The 17,861-nt window shown below is 43.2% G+C and overlaps 3 protein-coding genes across 5 annotated transcripts; 1 reads left to right on the forward strand and 2 right to left on the reverse strand.

The window, feature by feature from the left end:
• Nucleotides 1-977: 977 nt before the first annotated feature.
• LOC117746176 (polymeric immunoglobulin receptor-like) lies at nucleotides 978-6,769 on the reverse strand. The gene is given in 9 exon segments (XM_034555126.1): nucleotides 978-3,011; nucleotides 3,136-3,185; nucleotides 3,349-3,437; nucleotides 3,569-3,632; nucleotides 4,825-5,063; nucleotides 5,309-5,390; nucleotides 5,733-5,775; nucleotides 5,777-6,069; nucleotides 6,669-6,769. Coding segments are annotated over 9 exon segments (993 nt in total). The 5' UTR covers nucleotides 6,718-6,769; the 3' UTR covers nucleotides 978-2,927.
• Nucleotides 6,770-9,727: 2,958 nt separating this feature from the next.
• Nucleotides 9,728-11,990, reverse strand: dad1 (defender against cell death 1). The gene is made up of 3 exons (XM_034555125.1): nucleotides 11,651-11,990; nucleotides 10,711-10,880; nucleotides 9,728-9,963 (listed from the first exon to the last, which is right to left on the reverse strand). Exons 1-2 carry the CDS (start codon nucleotides 11,859-11,861, stop codon nucleotides 10,750-10,752), a joined length of 342 nt encoding a protein of 113 aa, XP_034411016.1. The 5' UTR covers nucleotides 11,862-11,990; the 3' UTR covers nucleotides 9,728-9,963; nucleotides 10,711-10,749.
• A 53-nt stretch (nucleotides 11,991-12,043) lies between these two features.
• Nucleotides 12,044-16,642, forward strand: abhd4 (abhydrolase domain containing 4, N-acyl phospholipase B). 3 transcript variants are annotated; one of them, XM_034555122.1, is made up of 8 exons: nucleotides 12,044-12,415; nucleotides 13,331-13,416; nucleotides 13,604-13,708; nucleotides 13,829-14,117; nucleotides 14,579-14,760; nucleotides 14,844-14,955; nucleotides 15,064-15,250; nucleotides 15,661-16,642. In XM_034555122.1, exons 1-8 carry the CDS (start codon nucleotides 12,357-12,359, stop codon nucleotides 15,748-15,750), a joined length of 1,110 nt encoding a protein of 369 aa, XP_034411013.1. In that variant the 5' UTR covers nucleotides 12,044-12,356; the 3' UTR covers nucleotides 15,751-16,642. The 3 variants fall into 3 exon arrangements, with proteins under 3 accessions (XP_034411013.1, XP_034411014.1, XP_034411015.1); XM_034555123.1 differs by having other exon boundaries at nucleotides 12,044-12,294; XM_034555124.1 differs by lacking the exon at nucleotides 12,044-12,415 and adding an exon at nucleotides 12,446-12,880.
• Nucleotides 16,643-17,861: the final 1,219 nt, after the last annotated feature.

Consider the following 17,861-nt stretch of genomic DNA (forward strand, 5'->3'; position numbering starts at 1 on the left):
TTTCGTACTTGTTTTGCATTGAATCTTTAGGGGTCACAGAATGATTGAAATCCCAGAAAGTGGCCGAAATGAGCTTCTTTCGTTGGGTGGTTGGGCTCAGCCTTCACTGCTCCATAGCGTTGAAAGGGGCCAGCTGAGGTGGTCCGGGGACCCGATCAGGGTGCCTCCTGGTATACAGAGGACTAAGTCAATCCATCAGGAAGAAGCAGGTCTAACTATGCAGAACAAACTGTGGTTGCAATGCAGGGGGTTAAAACGATTCGGTTTCTCGTGAAGCAAAACCAACATCAAATAAAAGCTGATGCATTTCCTGCAGTAGCACATGGCCATGAGTGATGAAAGGTCTTGAAAAGGGAGAAATGAGTTTCAGTGAAGGACATATGTACAAGCAGTCTCCGCCTGCGTGACCCCACAAAGGAACACTGAAGGCAAATACATTTTTCAATTCATCTGTATCACAAACAACAGGCCTTTCCTCATGAAAGGAAGACGGTTTATATATATATATATATATATATATATATATATATATATATATATATATATATATATATATGTTCCAAGCGCTAGTTGGTTCCACAGCCGTTTTGGTAGCCTCATTAGGTTGTTCAGTTTACAACTCTAACAGGTTGTTTGAGGTTCAGTATGAGAACCGACAGAGTTAATTTGGGAGCTCTTTCATACAGTTCCTGTCTTCATTTGCTCGCTTCTTTCTTTAAATAAGTAAGTCTCATAACAATGTTCACATTGTCTGAATGTGTTTCATGTCAAACGACCATGTATCCATGCCTAAATGTGTTAATTAGACATTTTATTACCTTGTTACGCGGTAAACATTGCCGTCTAGTTCTGCAAAAATGATAGCAACCGAAGATGAAAATGTACCGTCCCAAGGGGGTTTCTGTGCAGAATTCTTTTCTTTTTTTTAATAATAATAAATGAATAAATACCAACTTACACTTAATATTTATTCACACTGGACTTTTTTGGTGCAACAGATATACACAACAAACGCAAAGCAGTTTGGAGACAGTGTAATGATTATTATTACTCAAATCATTAGTCCTGAAGGGTCTTGTTTTTTGAGCAGCACGGTTCATTACATACATGATGTGGAAAACTTGAAATTAGGTTTATTACATTACAAATCGGATGTCAGAGAAGATACAGCATAAGCACAGACATACACCACAGACTTAAGTTCAGCTTCATACAGTACGTCCCACGTGATACAGAATCGCCTGTAATCCAGTGTTGCATTCCTTACTTTCTCAATGACAGTGTTGAAAAACATTCAGTCAGCGATTCTAATCCAATACATTTTTTTGTCAAATTCAGCGAATATCTCTTCACGGCTGTTCGATGTGTGCGCAATGACAATAAAAGTGTTCATACAAAGCCAACTGGATCTGTAAATGTGAAACAAAGAAATGACATGAAATACCACCCTAGGAGCTGTATTTCATGTACCCATAATGTATTTATTGGTTTACATTGACAGCTTCCATTGAGGTTTTTGAATGAAGTTTTTGAATGCGAGCCTTCCCGAGAGAAGCAATTGAGAGAGTTTTTGTTTTGACCGCAGTGAACATGTTTCTTTGAAAGCCCTCAAGGCCAAACTAATATGGATATGTCGTTGATTTATGTGTGTTTGTGTTTTTCAATCACCAATATACCGAACAAGGATTATAGATTTTGAGACACCCACAGTGCGGCCACTAACACACAAAGCAGATGAATTAGTTGTTTCCCCGATTAACGTGACCTCTGGTGTAATCGCGCCAGCAGAGGTCAATTGGTAGCTCACCCGGTTGAGCGTGCGCTCCGTGTCTGCGCTCAAATAGTGACTAAATGACCTCCTAATGCCTTGCGTCCGATCCACTTTTCGTTGGCCTCGTTGATTCCTTTGCTGCATGTCATCCCACACCCTCTCTCCCGCCGTCCATGCGTCTCTCATCAAAGAGCTATCTAGCAGCGATTGACCCCCCCCCCCTCCAAATTTTTTTTTTTTTAAAAAGCACCTTGGAGTTTTGCCTCTATTCTCTTTGTCACCGCAGTCGTGATATTGTTTTTAAAGTGCGCCTCGGCTCGGATTACACCGCGGTCACATCGCCGGTTAGCGATTTGGTCGTCAACAACAAAGTCTCTGAGCTGATCCTTGAATTCTTCTGACAGTTTAGCCGTCTGCCCTTCCCGTCGCGAGATCCCCAAATCTCGTCGTCTCTCGAGTTATACGTTTTTTTGTTGTCGCATAAACGCTTCATTACCCTCGGATGTGTTGTACTCTTCTGGCGTTGTGCCAATCGCATCATCAAAAACACACGCTCTCACTACTCATGAGTTCTACGGGTAATGCCCGCCTCTCTTCACTCACGGGCTGCAGGGTTATGTCTGTTTAATGTCTAACTGATTTGGACATTGGCATTCTCAGGCTATAGTCTAGATCAAATCAGGGTCCCAGTGCATGTGGCAAAGGGGTCTCTATTTCCCCTGTGAGTAGCACCACTTTGCTCATTTCTTTTCACGATACTTCATGGAAAATGATTAGTTAATAATGGACCTGTAAAATAAGTGTTTTCCCACATGAATTCAAATCTAGTGTTTAAATAACCAATCCAAATGTTTAATGTAATGTATTTATAATAATACTTATAATAATAATAATAATAATAAAAATTAGTTATCAGTTAGAATGTAAGCTCCACCAATATACAAAAAAACAAAACAAATTCCGACAAAAAATAAAAAATAAAATTCCTGACCTCAGTGCCATTAAAAAAATTGAAATAGAAGACCGCGTGATTATATTTTGAGAAATCCTCATTGAACGTAACGTACACAAAGACAGTGGAAATAAGTGTGCTGTGTGCAGTGAACCGAGACAAACAATTACATTCGGTAACAAAGAGTAACAATAAACCCTACGCTCAGTACATATGTACGTCCTGGGAATCCACATTAAGGAAAACGACACCAGTGCTTTGCGGGTCATCTACATCCCCTGAGAACTCCTGCGGAAACCGAAAGAAAAAGGAGTATGATAACAATCTCTAACGATATCCTTGATAATGGCGTTTATCTTCAAATAGAGTGACATGGAATAATGACAGATATTTTTGATCAACCGGGGCTTACATTGTGCCTTGCTTTTATCCTATTTACTTGTCTCAGCACAGGATCACGCCCTAGAAATGGATAGTGAGGATATTTAAACCACAAATGAAAATGCAAATAAGTCCCTCGCATATATTTAATGCACGGACAATATTTCACGGACCTACAGTTAAAGGGTTAGTGGTGTGATTCTGCCCTGATTTCATATTCACAAGGAAATAGAAGTTGCCTTACTGTGTTGTTTCCACAACTTCCTCGCCAATATGGCCATGCCCACGAGGAACATGATGGAGGCACACACCAGCAAGGACTCCAAGATGTGTCTAAAAACACAGACACAAGCACTCAGTGGTCTGAACACAAGAGCAGCTCGGGGGCCCGACGCTGCATCTGTTTTTACATCCTAAGTGACGGGCCAAAAGGATGACAACGCTTCACTCCTCTTGCCTGTGACTGTTTCCGGGACTCCTCGGTGATGGGCTCGGGCGCAGCCAGGAGGGCGACAGACCGACTCGGTGCGGTGGGGATGTCGCGTCACTGCAGCTGAGGATGAACACAGTATTGCTTTAAAAAAGGGAAAGAAAACGATGCACATTAATAAGCAAAAGAGTGTCTGCAGCAGCACCCCGCAGAGTTCAATCAATATTCCTTGATAAGTGGACTCGTGATGATCAATACCTTTGTCCAGCTGGAGACTTATAGGACCCCCCCCCCACCCCGCCATCTGTCACAATCACATATTGATCTTCAGAGCTGCTCTTGGCTACTTCTCATTCAGTCTGTCTGCAGAGTGATGAGCGTGAGGAAGAATCCACGTAGCAGCAGAATTTGGCCTCTTTTTCATACGCACAATGCCCGGTTTAAATAGATTTTAATAGCATTTCGAGAGTTCCCGTTTTAGTCAGAGCACCATCTAATCATCTCCCCGTAGGACACTGATTTGTCTGTTTGTTTGTTTTACCCGCAGAGCTAAGCTCAACAGATTTTTTTTATCGAAGTTCCCCAGACTGAAATCTCAGCTATTGAGAATTGGGCTGACTTTGCGAGGCTCGTGGGTTTAGGATGATGTTTTCAGGCTGCAATAATGAGTCAAATGATTCTGCTTAATGTGAAAGTGGTAGCTACTAGACAAACTCACAGAGAATCATCGCTCAGCCGTCAGTGCTGCAGGGATGACGTATTTTGGTCTGAAACGGAGAAGTTCGAACCGCACTGGTTCCCTCAGCAGAATGCTTTTTTCATAGGATTTTAGGTTATATCAGAAATGAAAGGTTATAGTGAGATAATCTTGACAAAGGGACACCGTACTTTTAGGATTTTTGATGGGTAAAAACTATTGTCAGATGGAAAAAAAAAAAAGCTAACGTTCGGCCACCAACGACACGACACCATGGTCACATGACTTCACTGAGCTAAAGTTGCTCGTGTGCAGCGTGTTGACGTTTCGTTGTCTCATTTAGCCGTTTGTTAGCAATTTTTGAGGGGGGCATTTTAACTTAACATTTTAACTGTAAATGTGCTAAAAACATTAAGTAATACTACGTTAAATAAAACTCACAACAACCCTTCAATTAAACAATTAGGAGTGGCTCACGGACTTGTTTAAATTTTGCATTGAAATCAAGATATTAAAGGATGATTTGTTATATATATATCTATATATATAATATATATATATATATATATATATTACATTGTAAGGGTTCTTTGTCAACCTACTAGTCGTGGGTCTTGGTGGTGACCAGCACATGCACGCAGCATCTGCCTGCGCTCCCACAGAGCACCAGTGCCAGCCGCTGTCTCTCATCCGCAGCTTCTTTAAGGTGATAGTGAAAGTCCTCGTTCTGTCATCTCTGAGTGCCACTGAAGTGTCTTCGTAGCTCCCCTCAGAACCAGTCAGCAGACAGGAGCTCCAGTCTCCGCTCCGACACCACTTCTTCTCGCTGTCTCTGTTTTGCAGGCGGTCACAGGCGGAGTCAGTGAAGGCAAACTGTCCATCAACAGTTTGGCTCCAGTTGAAGATTCATTTTTTCAACCAACAACCATGTTTGTTTTTTTTCAGATTTGCGTTTTATGCTTTAGAAATGTTTGTTTTTTTAAAAGTGTGTATTCTTCATTGTCTGATGGTAAAAAAATAATCAAAAACAACAACAGCTGACAATCGTAATATGTTGACCTTGGCAATGAAATATACCTGTATCTCTCACTATAGTGGCATTCAACTGTGACGCTACTGCCTTCTTCCCCACTCAGTCGGCTGTTCACCACTGACATACCTGCAGGAAAGGAAAGCAAGCTTAAAGGGCCAGAGTGTAGCATTTTGGGTGATCTATTAGCAGAAATGGAGTGTGATAATCGCAACTATGTTTTAATTTGTGTACAATCACCTGCAACTAAGACTCCTTGTGTGTCCCTCATATTCACATGGGAGCAGGTCCCAGAATGGACCAACCAAACACTGGCTCTGGCGAGAACCTTTCACATTTGTGTTACCTAAAGGCCACCGTAGTCCCCCATCGTGGTAAAGTGAGCCGCCTCTATGCTCGAAATGTATTAAAATGGCCTTTTCACCGGCGATCAAAAAAAACCAGTCAGTTCCAAATGCCTCCATTACTCACCGTGAACGACCTTGATGTACGTGTAAGCGACAACGTCGGCTGTTCCACACGCCGCCCACCTCCACGCCGCACATGTACCAGCCGGAGTCCGTCTCCTTCAGGTCGCCCATGGTCACAGTGAACACCTGCTGGACGGGGTCGTCGAAGATGCTCACCTTCCTCGCTGCTGGATGGGCCGGATCGGTTCGGGCCAAGCTGGTGCAGAACTCCCTCATCTTCCCCCGGCACCAATACTTCACATAGCCGGCATACTGAGGGTCATAATGACACGGGACTGTGAGGGATTGACCCTCCATGACTGCGAGCTCTCCCTCGGTGGTTACCCTGCAGAGGAAGGCTGGCGGAGAGTGGACACGATTGAGACTCTGAGCCACGGCGCAGTCAAAACAAGACTCACAGTGGACGTTTGTTATCCGGGGTTTAGGGGCGGAGAAAGTGGCCTTGAGCAATACTCCTACCACATTTTACGGTTTCGGTTTCCTTTCTGACAAAACCCTATTCCCACTTTAACTTCCCGGTATTTCCAAATTGAATTATCGCTCTAAAGAAGAGATTTTGGGCAGACAAATATAAAGATCAAACATAATGTTGCCATGGGCAAGCAGGGACAGAAGCTTGGAATAATAAAAAATTTAAAAAAAATGAAGAAAACAAAAGGACAACAACACAAAACGATCCTTCTCTGGCTCAAGCCGAAAAATAACATGAACAACCTTACAAGTCATTCCTCAGAGAATGATTTATATACGGAGAAGTGATGAATTAATAAAGAGAAGCATGAGAATTTGACGAAAGCACACAGTTAGAAGTGAGGGGGCTGCATGATAGACATTAATCATCCTAAGAACTCTCCTTTTTCCTCAATTATCTGCATAGAAAAGACTACAACTGGTTTATTGTACAACTCTAATAAGCATATATGCTCTTAGTTATTACCTGGGATCCATGGTAACAGGCTGAGGGCGAGTAGAAAGGGTCGCAGCATGTTTCGCCGTGAGTTTGAGGAACTCTCTCCCTTGTTTCAACACACACTCCTGGTTCCGCAAAGCCAATAACCCCTCGGTCATGTGACCACAAGTTGGATCCTGATGTTCCAGATGTTAACCATGTAGGTGCCAAGTGTCTGATCTCTTTTTATGACTTAAAAAGTGTTTTGTTTTGTTTTTTTTCAGATCACCAACACTTTGAGAAGTCAATGTGTGAAAGTCCATTAAAAAAATATTGATTGTTGTCTTTCTATTAAGTGACATTCTTTTGTATTCCTTCAACACTGGACTCCCAAATCTAGAACAAATCAAGACCACAGAATAGCTGCATTTTCGGGCAACATACTTATGAGCTTTTGTGTGTGGCATCAATCTTCTCGACTAACTCTGAGCAAACAAAGGCTTATTTTGGATTGTGGAATTATTTCTTCTTTTTTTTTTAACTCCAGTTCTGGCCCCTTTTGAATTAAAATATATTCATCATTCCTCTTATATCTCCTGCATTTATCATTTCAGTCACAGTTATAGGCATCTTTTATATTTTGTATTCTTTATACAACCTATCCTCCCAAGCACACCCAAACGCCAAGTGCCATTTCCCACCATGCATGCAGAGAATTCATCTTGACAGGCTACAACGAAATCATTTCGGATTTGCGATGCCTGAAAACTTTGGATTTGGTCTCCAGTCTTCAATTTTGTCGGCTTTAAGCTTCGACACAACAGCCCCCCCCCCCCCCCCCCCCCCCCACCCCCCCCCCCCCCCACCCCCCCCCCCCCCCCCCCCCCCCCCCCCCCCCCCCCCCCCCCCCCCCCCCCCCCCCCCCCCCCCCCCCCCCCCCCCCCCCCCCCCCTCCCCGCCCCCTGCCATTCTCCCAGGCCCCCGTCGTCGTCAGCCATGAATTAAGAAACAATTATTCCAAGGCTCACAATTTGCTCTGTGAAGTGGTGGTCGTGGATGTCCCCAAACTCCCTTTTTTGCTTTGGTCTGCGAGGCCTTTCATGGTCATCCGTTTCCTGGGAAACGTCAGCCGAACCAGAACTGAAACTGAACACTGCGACAGTCGTCCTGGCAGACTTGAGAATCAAAACTTTCCCCCCAAAACTAATTATTCACAGCCTGTCAAGCTCAGTGCCACATCCCAGTATCGGCGGTGCGAAGGGCCGGTTCACAGATCTGTTTCTCTCGGTCACAAGAGATTGATTTTGGTAAATTGAAAAGTAAACAGGACGTGCTCGATAGTTGACGTTCCTCCACGTTTCACAGAGTATGTCAACCTGGTTATAATGAAGGTGGTAGGGGGGTATCAGTCCTTCACGTTAGGTCATGTAAAGAAACCTTACGTACGTATTGGCTCCAGCACAATGGTGCCATGATGCTTCCTAGCGTTTGTCTTTATTTAGGCTCTAGGTTTACGTTGCTGAGCGCTTTGAATGCAGCAGCACTTGGTCCCAAATGGGCCGCGGCTCTCCATTGAGATTCGTTAATGAGATGTATTCCTTTCCAGTGGAAGAGGAAGCAGTTTATTTAGTTTGTGGTATAAAACACAGTCTTAAAATATTGTCAACTTTCAGCAAAACCCTCAAAGTGTGACCTCATTCTGTTTTACGCAGTCCAGTAGGCGGCGTTGGAAAGTACATTTACTCGACAGCGTCAGTGACCTTTGCGGTTTTTCAAAAAACGACAATGACCACAACACGTGAGATGCATTTTACATACTAAACAATATGTGAGACAACATGTGCTCGACCTCGAGCACTCAGGAAACTAACATGTGGCTTACGTGTAAATGCACCAGTAATATTGTACGATAGTATAATATATATAACATCACTGTGACGTGGGACACTTTGCCCGAGTAGAGGTACTTTTAATCTTAAAGTAAATGTTGCCGATAAAACTAATGTGTACATTTAAGTATAATTTTGACTTTTTACTTGTAATGGAGTATATTGGGAGTGGTTTTGCTACTTTAACTTGACTAAATGATGAGATTACATCTTCCACCAGACAGAATGTAGCCTCCAGTTATTAAGACATTTAATGAGTAGCTTATAGGTTAAAAGATGGGAATCCAAGACCTTTTATGGAAAAAAGGCTTATTCCCCTCCTTTAAAAACGTAGAAATGTGGTTTCCTCATCTCCTCGATTAAAATCTTCCAGGTGAGATATGTCCAAAAATCACCACTTAATGCCAACACATTTGTTTCAAAAACGCTAATGTTATGCCTTTAATATTTAGAGGTGGGTACCTCCCTTGTCTGCTATTAAATCGGCATAGGAAGAGATGTGGACCTGAAGAGACACGGGACGCCAACTTGATTTGGTCCCTTTTGCCATCTCTGTATAAGAGGCAGTTCCACATCCAATTCACGAGCAAACTAGCCCCATGAGGCCCTCGGGTCAGCGCGGTCTTAGACAAACGTTAAGTGGCTCTGCAGAGTCACAATCAGCTGAGCTGAGTTTCCATCAGGTGTTCCAGAGCGGGCAATCGAAGCAAACCCTCTCATTGCTCAAGGGGTGCAATGTTCTCGCTCTCCATCTTCTCTTAGCATGATGGGCAGCACTCACTCGCTCTCATTGGCTCAGGAATATACTTGAGTCTCGGTTCGTCTACTTGAAGGAAAATAAATTAGCAATCTGTGTGGGGTTAAAGAAAGAAGAGAAAAAAAAAGTTCTGCAAGGGATGAAATCCTTCCGTGGCAATTTTCGCTATTTTTCCCACCCAGTCAATCATTTTAACATTTCTTTTCCTTACCGCCAACTCCAAATCTAGCACGGCGCACGCCCACTTAAATCCTTGTGTAAAGTCATATTTTTAAGGCTGTAATACAACTATATAGCCATCACCCTCATAAATCGGGGTTCCACTGTCTGATGTGTCATGTGATGAATTAATAGAAATTACATTTTCCGTCTTCAAATAGGACTATTGTGTTTTTACTGGGGGAAAAAAAAACTCTCCTCACTCCGTCTGTTGTTGAACATACTGTCAAGAACTGCTTCTGTATACTCAAGGTCACCATTTGTTTTTATTTCTTCTTCTCAGTGCAAAAGGGAATGCTTTACAAATTTGTATGTTTAAAAAAAAAAAAAAGGAGGAGAATGCAAGAAATCAATCCATGTCTTTAAGAAAATTGTACTGCATGCTTGTGTGACAAGATGCAACTAATTCAGTGTTGATGGGCACAAAAGCAGATGTCGTGTCCTGAAGGGAAGTTTTGATATTTTCTCTTGTTGTGATCTATGAAAAAAAAAAGAAGACGCGTTAGTGACACTGAGGTTATCGGAGCAGTTATTTAAACGCAGATGAGAAACGAGAGAATGCAGTGTGCACATACCAAGCCTACAAATTAAATAACACTGTAGCAACGCATGTGGATCTTTCAGAGAAGTCAGACTTGTTTTACTAGCACAAACCAATACAGTAATCATCCTTGGACTGGATACATTCTCTCATTTATTGCCCGTTGCGAGAGAGACTACTATCAACCCTAACGCATCTCTCAACCACTCCAGAGAGATTAGTATTTTTTCTTATTCAAAAGAATACTGGCAGTACAAAAACACATGAAAAGAACACATTAATCAAACTATTTGGTGGCGTTCATAACCTTGACTAGTCTGGTTTGAACTATTTCGAAAATCTGAATAAACCATGTCAGAACTAAAGAACGGTCAGGCCCAATTGGTTTGTGGGCTCCATCGAGGCGACATGCAACTTAATATGGGAGCAATCACTTCACACAAGAAAAGAGAATAAACTAACAGCTGCAGAAATGTCATACTTTGGAGCAGCGTAAAAGGAAACAGCTGCAAGGAAAGCTGACTGCAGAATATAATCTGATGACTGGATGTGTTGAAATTTACGTGAATAAATAATAAACGTGATTATCTCCATTGGGGCTTTGGACTAGAATGTGACTTGGAGCAAAAGCGACAATAACAATAAACTGACAAACTCATAAACTGAGACATGTGAAATATCCACCTGAGAAGGAGGACACCGCGAGTCAGACACACGTCCGTTTCAACCGATGAAGTTCATCACAACCAGATGAAGGACGGTGTGAGCGAATAGGAAGTCAGCGAAGGCTCTCTCCGGGGAGATGGACAGGAAGTCTCCTTTGTTCTGTGGGTTGATCTGGATACGAAGACACACTAAGAAGGAAAAAAATATATACTATTATGACACCGTAGTTCTATTATTGCACTGATCGTTTCCATCACTGTGAACTGATTATCGTTGGGATTTATGTGCACATTTTCCCATCATCTTCTGACATTTGAACCGAGTAATCACGCAGTTCACGTTATGATCATCACACAAACCCAATTACTAAATCTCACCTTGTTTATTATGCATAGAGAAGTTCCCCCTATCGTCTAGTTATGTCAATACGAGAGTTAACAGAGGCTCCCACTTTCCTGCACCGTGTGGAAAACGATTCATTCTGAAAGTATTAGGTATACCCAGGTTTATTGGGCACACCTGTCTGAACCGGATGCACTCTAATACAACAATCCTAAAGGATTGATACTGGATCAGCTCTATGCTAGTTTTAGAGCCTGTAGTTCGTGAAGCATAAATAATGTAGTATGCATTTCTTAGTATTTGGTCTGATCACACACACACACACACACACACACCAAGGAAATTAAATTATTAAATAAGACCACTAACTTAACACCTTCCTAAAAACGCAGAGACACCTTCCGTCGGCAGTTCAGTGTGTTTCTCTATTCTAATAGAGCAGGAGAATATCGCCATTTGTATTTATTTTACTTCTACATAGTTAGTTACAGCTCGAGCCTAGCACGGCTAGCTGACGTGTGTCTGCACGCACGTTCACGAGCGGGCCAGAAGTCCAGAGACGGAAACCCCGTCGACGGCGAGACAAAAAACAACATTTAACCGACCGAGTGTTTACCTCCGAGGATGAAAGCGCCCACACACGAGATGAAGCCCGACAGAAAGCTGTTGAAGGGGAAGGTGCCGACGAGCAGACAGTAGAGGAACTGCAGCGCTCCTGTCAACAAGATGTAGAACAGATACGAGTCCACCACCTTCAGCTTGTTGGGCGTCGTGGTGGTGTACTCCTCTAGAAACCGGGAGATGACCGAGATGACCGAGTTCGACATGGTTTGTGTTTGCTCGTCTAATTTGTACAAACGGGGGTCAATGAGCGGGACTGTGCACTGGTCCTCTTCCTCAGTCGAAAAAGTGACGTGTCCTCGTCAACCGGAAGCGGCCATGGGTGTTACAAAGAATACACTCCGAGCATTGATCGGAGCGGGGTTCCGAGTCGCTCGCAGAGAAGCGCGCAGGCCTTGTTGCTGGAGAAAAGAGACTTGTCCCCGCCCACCGCCACAACACAGAGGATGTCGAAAACAAGAAGGACCACTCACTCTGCCAGTATTTCGAGATACGGCTGATGCATTCTCTGTTGTCACTAATTTTCTGGTGACGCTTTTCTTTCGTGCCATTGAGCCCATCTTCCCAGCGGACCATCTTTGCGCTCGCTCAGCTGACCCAAGAATGAACGAGTTTGTGTAATCCTAAGGAGGGATAAAGGTGCGTGTTATCAACCCCATAATGTCATTTATTTGCATGTAGTCACCAGAACATGTCAACCGATGGACCCCGTCACAACAATCACAGCCACAGCTCCGGGGCGGAACGAGTGTGAAACCGAGTAAGTCAAGTTCAACTTCGGTAGATAAACAGCCGGACACCTTGTGTCTGATTACGTCACGAGCTAGCTAAACTTTAGAAAAGTCCCACTGTGTTTAAAGTGTCGCTTCTCCTTTTTTAGGCGCGTGCACACGAGAGACCGTGTTGTACTATACTGAAGTGCTGCGTGTGTGTGTGTGTGTGTGTGCGCGTGCGTGTGTGTGTGCCCTTAGAACATTCGTATAAATGTAGCCCCTTACTTATGTTCCTCTAATATAACACAGCTCCTTTATGTGACCAAAAGGGTTAGAAACAATTAGCGTAGTTGCTAATAACTTGTCAACTTAAGGACTCTGTATCGGTGGGAGAGAGGGTTGTTATTAGCGATGCAGTGATCAAATGGGATCATCTTGATCTGTCACTCCGGTTTAACGGGTCTCTTTTTGAAGTTGTTTGTATTCACCGGAGCTGTGAGTGACACCCCATGGTGAGCCAGTTGGATGACTCTGCACTTTTTTTTCTCCCGATTACATAACGGGTAGAAGGCCTGGTGGTGTACCTGTTGATGGTGGAGGTAGACATGCGAGACCGGCCTTGTGCTATCTCCAACCAGAGAGGGGCCGGTGGGTGGGGTGTGTGACCGTGACCTCTGACCTCTGGATAATTCTGATACATCTTTGCCTTGTTGTCAGACCTCCAAAACCATCCTTGGAAGGAGAAATAGCTAGTGTCTGTTTTTAATGAACATTCTTTAATAAGATTTGAGAGGTTTTCTTTCATTACGTTTATTTCTCACAGGGAATCATATTAATTCACCAGAGCACCGGCTTTTGAAGTGTTTTTTTAGTTTTGTATATTCGGCACGCTATGAATGGTTCCCTCTACAGTCACCCGCCGCCTCATTGTCTTTTGTTCTATTTTGCCTCCCTCTTGTCAGGTCGAGTTCAATCTGGAACTGGTGGCCGTCCTGGCGTCCGACCTCCATGTCCCTTTTGAAGACGACAGAGTCCAAGATTCTTGCTTGTAAGATGGTTTTGACGTGTGCCGGCAGATCATTTACCACTAGGAAGTGATTATGAATGTTGCTAATCACCTGTAATGCTATATAAAAGCTGCTAACTCTTTATACAACACCCGTGTATGTCATCAGCTATACAACACGCCTAACTAAGGGTATACTGATACTTTACTCCATGTCTGGTCACCACAGGTATTCAGAATGACCTATGGGCTCGGTTTGTGACCCTGCCAAACCAGGATCGCATATGGACTCTGACTCTCACCAAGAAGGCGGCGCCAAAGCCTGCAGAACAAGGTACCGCCCTCCTCTCTGCCTTTGTTTGCTTAGCGCGCGACAACTGCTGTAATTCCATAGTGCTAATGTGTGCATGATATGACTCATGGCATAACTCCTCTACGTCCGTCTCCCCTATAGTCCTTAAGACTCCCCTGGTGATGGTCCACGGCTTCGGAGGTGGGGTAGGCCTGTGGATCCGGAACATGGACACGCTGAGTCGGTCGCGGCCTCTCTACGCCTTTGACCTCCTGGGCTTCGGCAGGAGCTCCAGGCCTCCCTTCCCCTCGGATGCCGCCAAGGCGGAGGAGCAGTTCGTCGACTCCATCGAGCAGTGGAGACAGTCCTTGGGCCTGGAGAACATGGTTCTGCTGGGACACAGTCTCGGGGGGTACCTGGCTACCTCCTACGCCATCCAGTACCCTTCTAGGTAATGATGCCTAATGTGATGCCGTCTAAAACATATCAGATTACTTGCAGCTGGCAGTGATTTAAAAAAAAAATCTTTTTGTTGTTTGAGAATTAAGGACCTGTTCAATGGAAATACATTAGTGAAGCCAGAGATTGTTTTTAAGCATTGAATGTCATTTTGAATATTTCTGGCTCATATCTAAAATATAGTTTCCTCTGGTTGCCTGGCAACCTCCTGGTGACAACAGACTCTACAAAGTGACTCTACTGGAATAAAAAAATGAATTTGATAAAAATGGTTTACGCATAGAAACCTTACCCTTGAGGTTTATTACCCTTTGTGTAGAATTTGAAAAGTTCTTGACTTTGGTGCCTTCTGGTGGTTGTTTCTAAAAAGATGGCAGCGCACACCTCTGATGACAAATGATAATAAATGGCAGTTGACAGGAAATGACAACGTACCCTGCTCTCCACTTGTAGAGTGTCGCATCTGATCCTGGTGGACCCATGGGGTTTCCCTGAGCAACCCAAGACCCAGGAGGGTCAAGACCAAGGTACGGAGGTGGTGAAGCGGCCCCCCCTGCCGCGCTGGGTGAAGGCCATTGCTGCAGTGGTGTCCCTCTTCAATCCGCTAGCAGTCATCAGAGCCGCAGGGCCGTGGGGTGAGATAACGATGTACATCTAATGTCGCGCCACGCCACCTACCACGCTTTCGGCTCATCTTGCGGCGTGTCATCGATTTCAGGTCCAGGCTTGGTGAACAGATTTCGTCCCGATTTCAAAAGGAAATTTGAAGATCTGTTTGAGGATGACACCATGACGCAGTACATCTACCACTGTAACGCGCAAACCCCGAGGTGAGCAAACAAATGCACTTGGTCACATTCTCCATAGCCCAACACGATGCCTAGAAGAAAAGCCGACCAACGTCCTACCGTCTTGTTCGTTTCCTCTCCTCCTCCCAGTGGCGAGGTGGGTTTCCGGGCCATGGCGGAGTCTCTGGGCTGGGCCAAGAGGCCCATGCTGCAACGGGTTCACCAGCTGCCCGCCTCCATGCCCCTCACCATGGTGTACGGAGCTCGATCCTGGGTGGACAGCTCGTCGGGGGACAGCGTGGTCCAGATTAGGAACCAGGCCTCGACCAAAGTCATCGTGAGTAGAAACGCAGGGTAGAGTCGTGAGGGGATGGGAGTCCAAAACGTGCAGATATGCTTTTGGATTGCTGTTTATTCATGTTTTATTTATTATTATTGGTTGCCTTTTGTTTATCTCAAATGACCGCATTCAGAATTTTTGGTGGTCAAAGGTCACCGTGACCTCACAAGAATACTCCTTTTTGTTCCATAACTCAATAATTTGCGTGCGAACTGTGACACGATCACACCAGTGTCTTTTTAATAGGACAAAATTAATAAGTGTAGACGTTCTTTGACAGCCATGGATGTCGACCGTGACGTCGGTTGGTGGAGGCGTACAACCGCGAGACGGGTACTCTAGTGGTTTCCATGTGGAGGTGCATCCTTACTGACTTCCTACTTTCTTTTTTCTTATCTATTCTTCAGCTGATAGACGACGCTTCCCACCATGTGTATGCTGATCAACCAGAGGAGTTCAACAGAGTGGTGGAAAAGATATGCAACTCTGTTAAGTGATGGCCAGTGTGTGTGTGTGTGTAAAAGGACTGAAAGTATATAGACAATTCATGATGGGGTATTTAGCACTACAACCTGTGCATGTATAAATGCTGGATGGCTTGGTGTCTGTGGCATATCGAGACATCCAGTAGCTCAACATGCGTTTGGATGTTCTTTGTTTCTGAGTCCTGTTCTCATAGCAACAGGCTGTTGATATTATTTTTGCCAAGTTCTGTTGTACGGGGAAAACACTATTGAATATGTTTGTTAATGTGATCACACAGAGTAATAATTGTGCTAAATGATGTTGGCCATTGTGTTTTAACAGTAAGTGAAACACACACTTGTGTGACGGAGCAGCCACATGGCTACTGACTCACACTTCTTTTTTTTATGTGTCACTACTGTATTAAATATCTTGTTTTTAATCCTTGCTTTTCTCTTTTATATATTCCGCACCGTATCAAACGGCTGCTTGTATTTTATACCTTGAAAACAATAAATGCTTATTTGACAAACTGCGACTGTGGAAGTCCATGCGACGCACTATGCGGTCCAACCAGTAGAGGGCACTAACGCGTGTCATTCCCATTTGTTTCATTGGTGGCGGTTTTTTTTTTACGTTACTGCCTGTAGGCAGTGGGACATGGAAATGGCTAAGTGAAAGTCCTTAATTCAAAATGTTGTGTTCGTAAAAGTGCACAAATATTATCGGCCAAATGTAAAAGTGCCAGTTATTGCCCCCTATCGCTGTTATATTTGATAAATAATTAAAACGTCATCGGCAGTGATAAGTTTTAAAAAATCATTTTAATGTTGCCGCTAGCTGAAATAAAAGTTTTCTATTTTACATGATGTAAGTTTGATCTCTTTAATAAAAGACCAAATATGAATGTGTTGTATCTGAAAACGCTGTACTGTTCATCGGCTGCGATCCATTAGAGCGCAGCAACAAGTTCTGTCAGGCGGACACCTTCTCCATAACAAGTACATCAAGTTCAATGTAAAAAAAAAACAGTTTACCTTCGTTTGTTGTTGTAAACATCTCTGCAGGCTGAGACAAAGCAGCCCTCCTCTCTACCGGAGTTGGCTACAGAGGATTTGGATGTATTGATATTTTAGAGCGGTTTCCAGTGAGCTATTCATGACTTAATAGTTAGTGACATTGCTGTTGCTGAGAGCATAGATATTTCAATGATACATTCATTCTAATCCTGTTTTTGTTGTTCTATGTATTTAGTCAAGAAAACTTAAGAGCAGGCGCTACTCTTAATGATAATAATAATAATAAGAGAGATCGTCATGGTCAAGTACCCCCTAACCAGCGCAAAATAATCTTTGGGTGGAAAAAATATGTAATACACTGCGTTGTGCCATCAGTTTCTGATTTTAATATATACAATTCAGTTTATTAACTTACACTTATATTTTATTGAATATTTATTAAATAACTTTTTGTATGGATTTTTAAAATATGATATATTTCTTTTAAATCTCACGTATGGAGCGCCTTCACGTACCTCCATTTGAGAACCACTGATTTAAAATATCGGTAATTTATTTCATAGTTGGACGATGTATTTCCAAGAAACTTGATCTTGATCTGTGGTAAATAAAAAAACAACATTTAAAACTTTTTTTTTTTGTGGAGAAACTTATCTCAACCAACTTCTGACTGTTCTGCTGTTGCCCTTCAAAACAAAAGCGCAACATTGAGCATGAATTGAGAGTGGCTGTATCAAGCCTGCAACCCCGTTTTAAAAAGATTTGTAGTGGAAAGCTAATACTGATAAAACATGATGGCTCACACATATCTGCACCAAGTTAGTTAGTTTTGCACAGGTTTTGCACAGGTTGCACTTTTTTGTAATCTTGAAAAGATATTCAGTGCAAACAAATTAATTTCAGCCCCAATAAGCCATTGTTTTGCCAAATATTAGTTATTTTTGCACGGATAATTTGCATTGTTGTTTTTTTCTTCACTTCTTTTCTTCTTGCGTTGTTCTTACTTGAAAGTGATTGCAATTTTCTTTATTCTATTATTTGAAAAAGCACAGATGCAGGAGTCACAAAAAGGGATTTCAATAAAAAATATTTTTGTTGCGGCGGTGGGGCATGAACATTTTTCT

The sequence above is a fragment of the Cyclopterus lumpus genome, chromosome 17, assembly GCF_009769545.1.
Source record: "Cyclopterus lumpus isolate fCycLum1 chromosome 17, fCycLum1.pri, whole genome shotgun sequence".
NCBI lineage: Eukaryota > Metazoa > Chordata > Actinopteri > Perciformes > Cyclopteridae > Cyclopterus > Cyclopterus lumpus.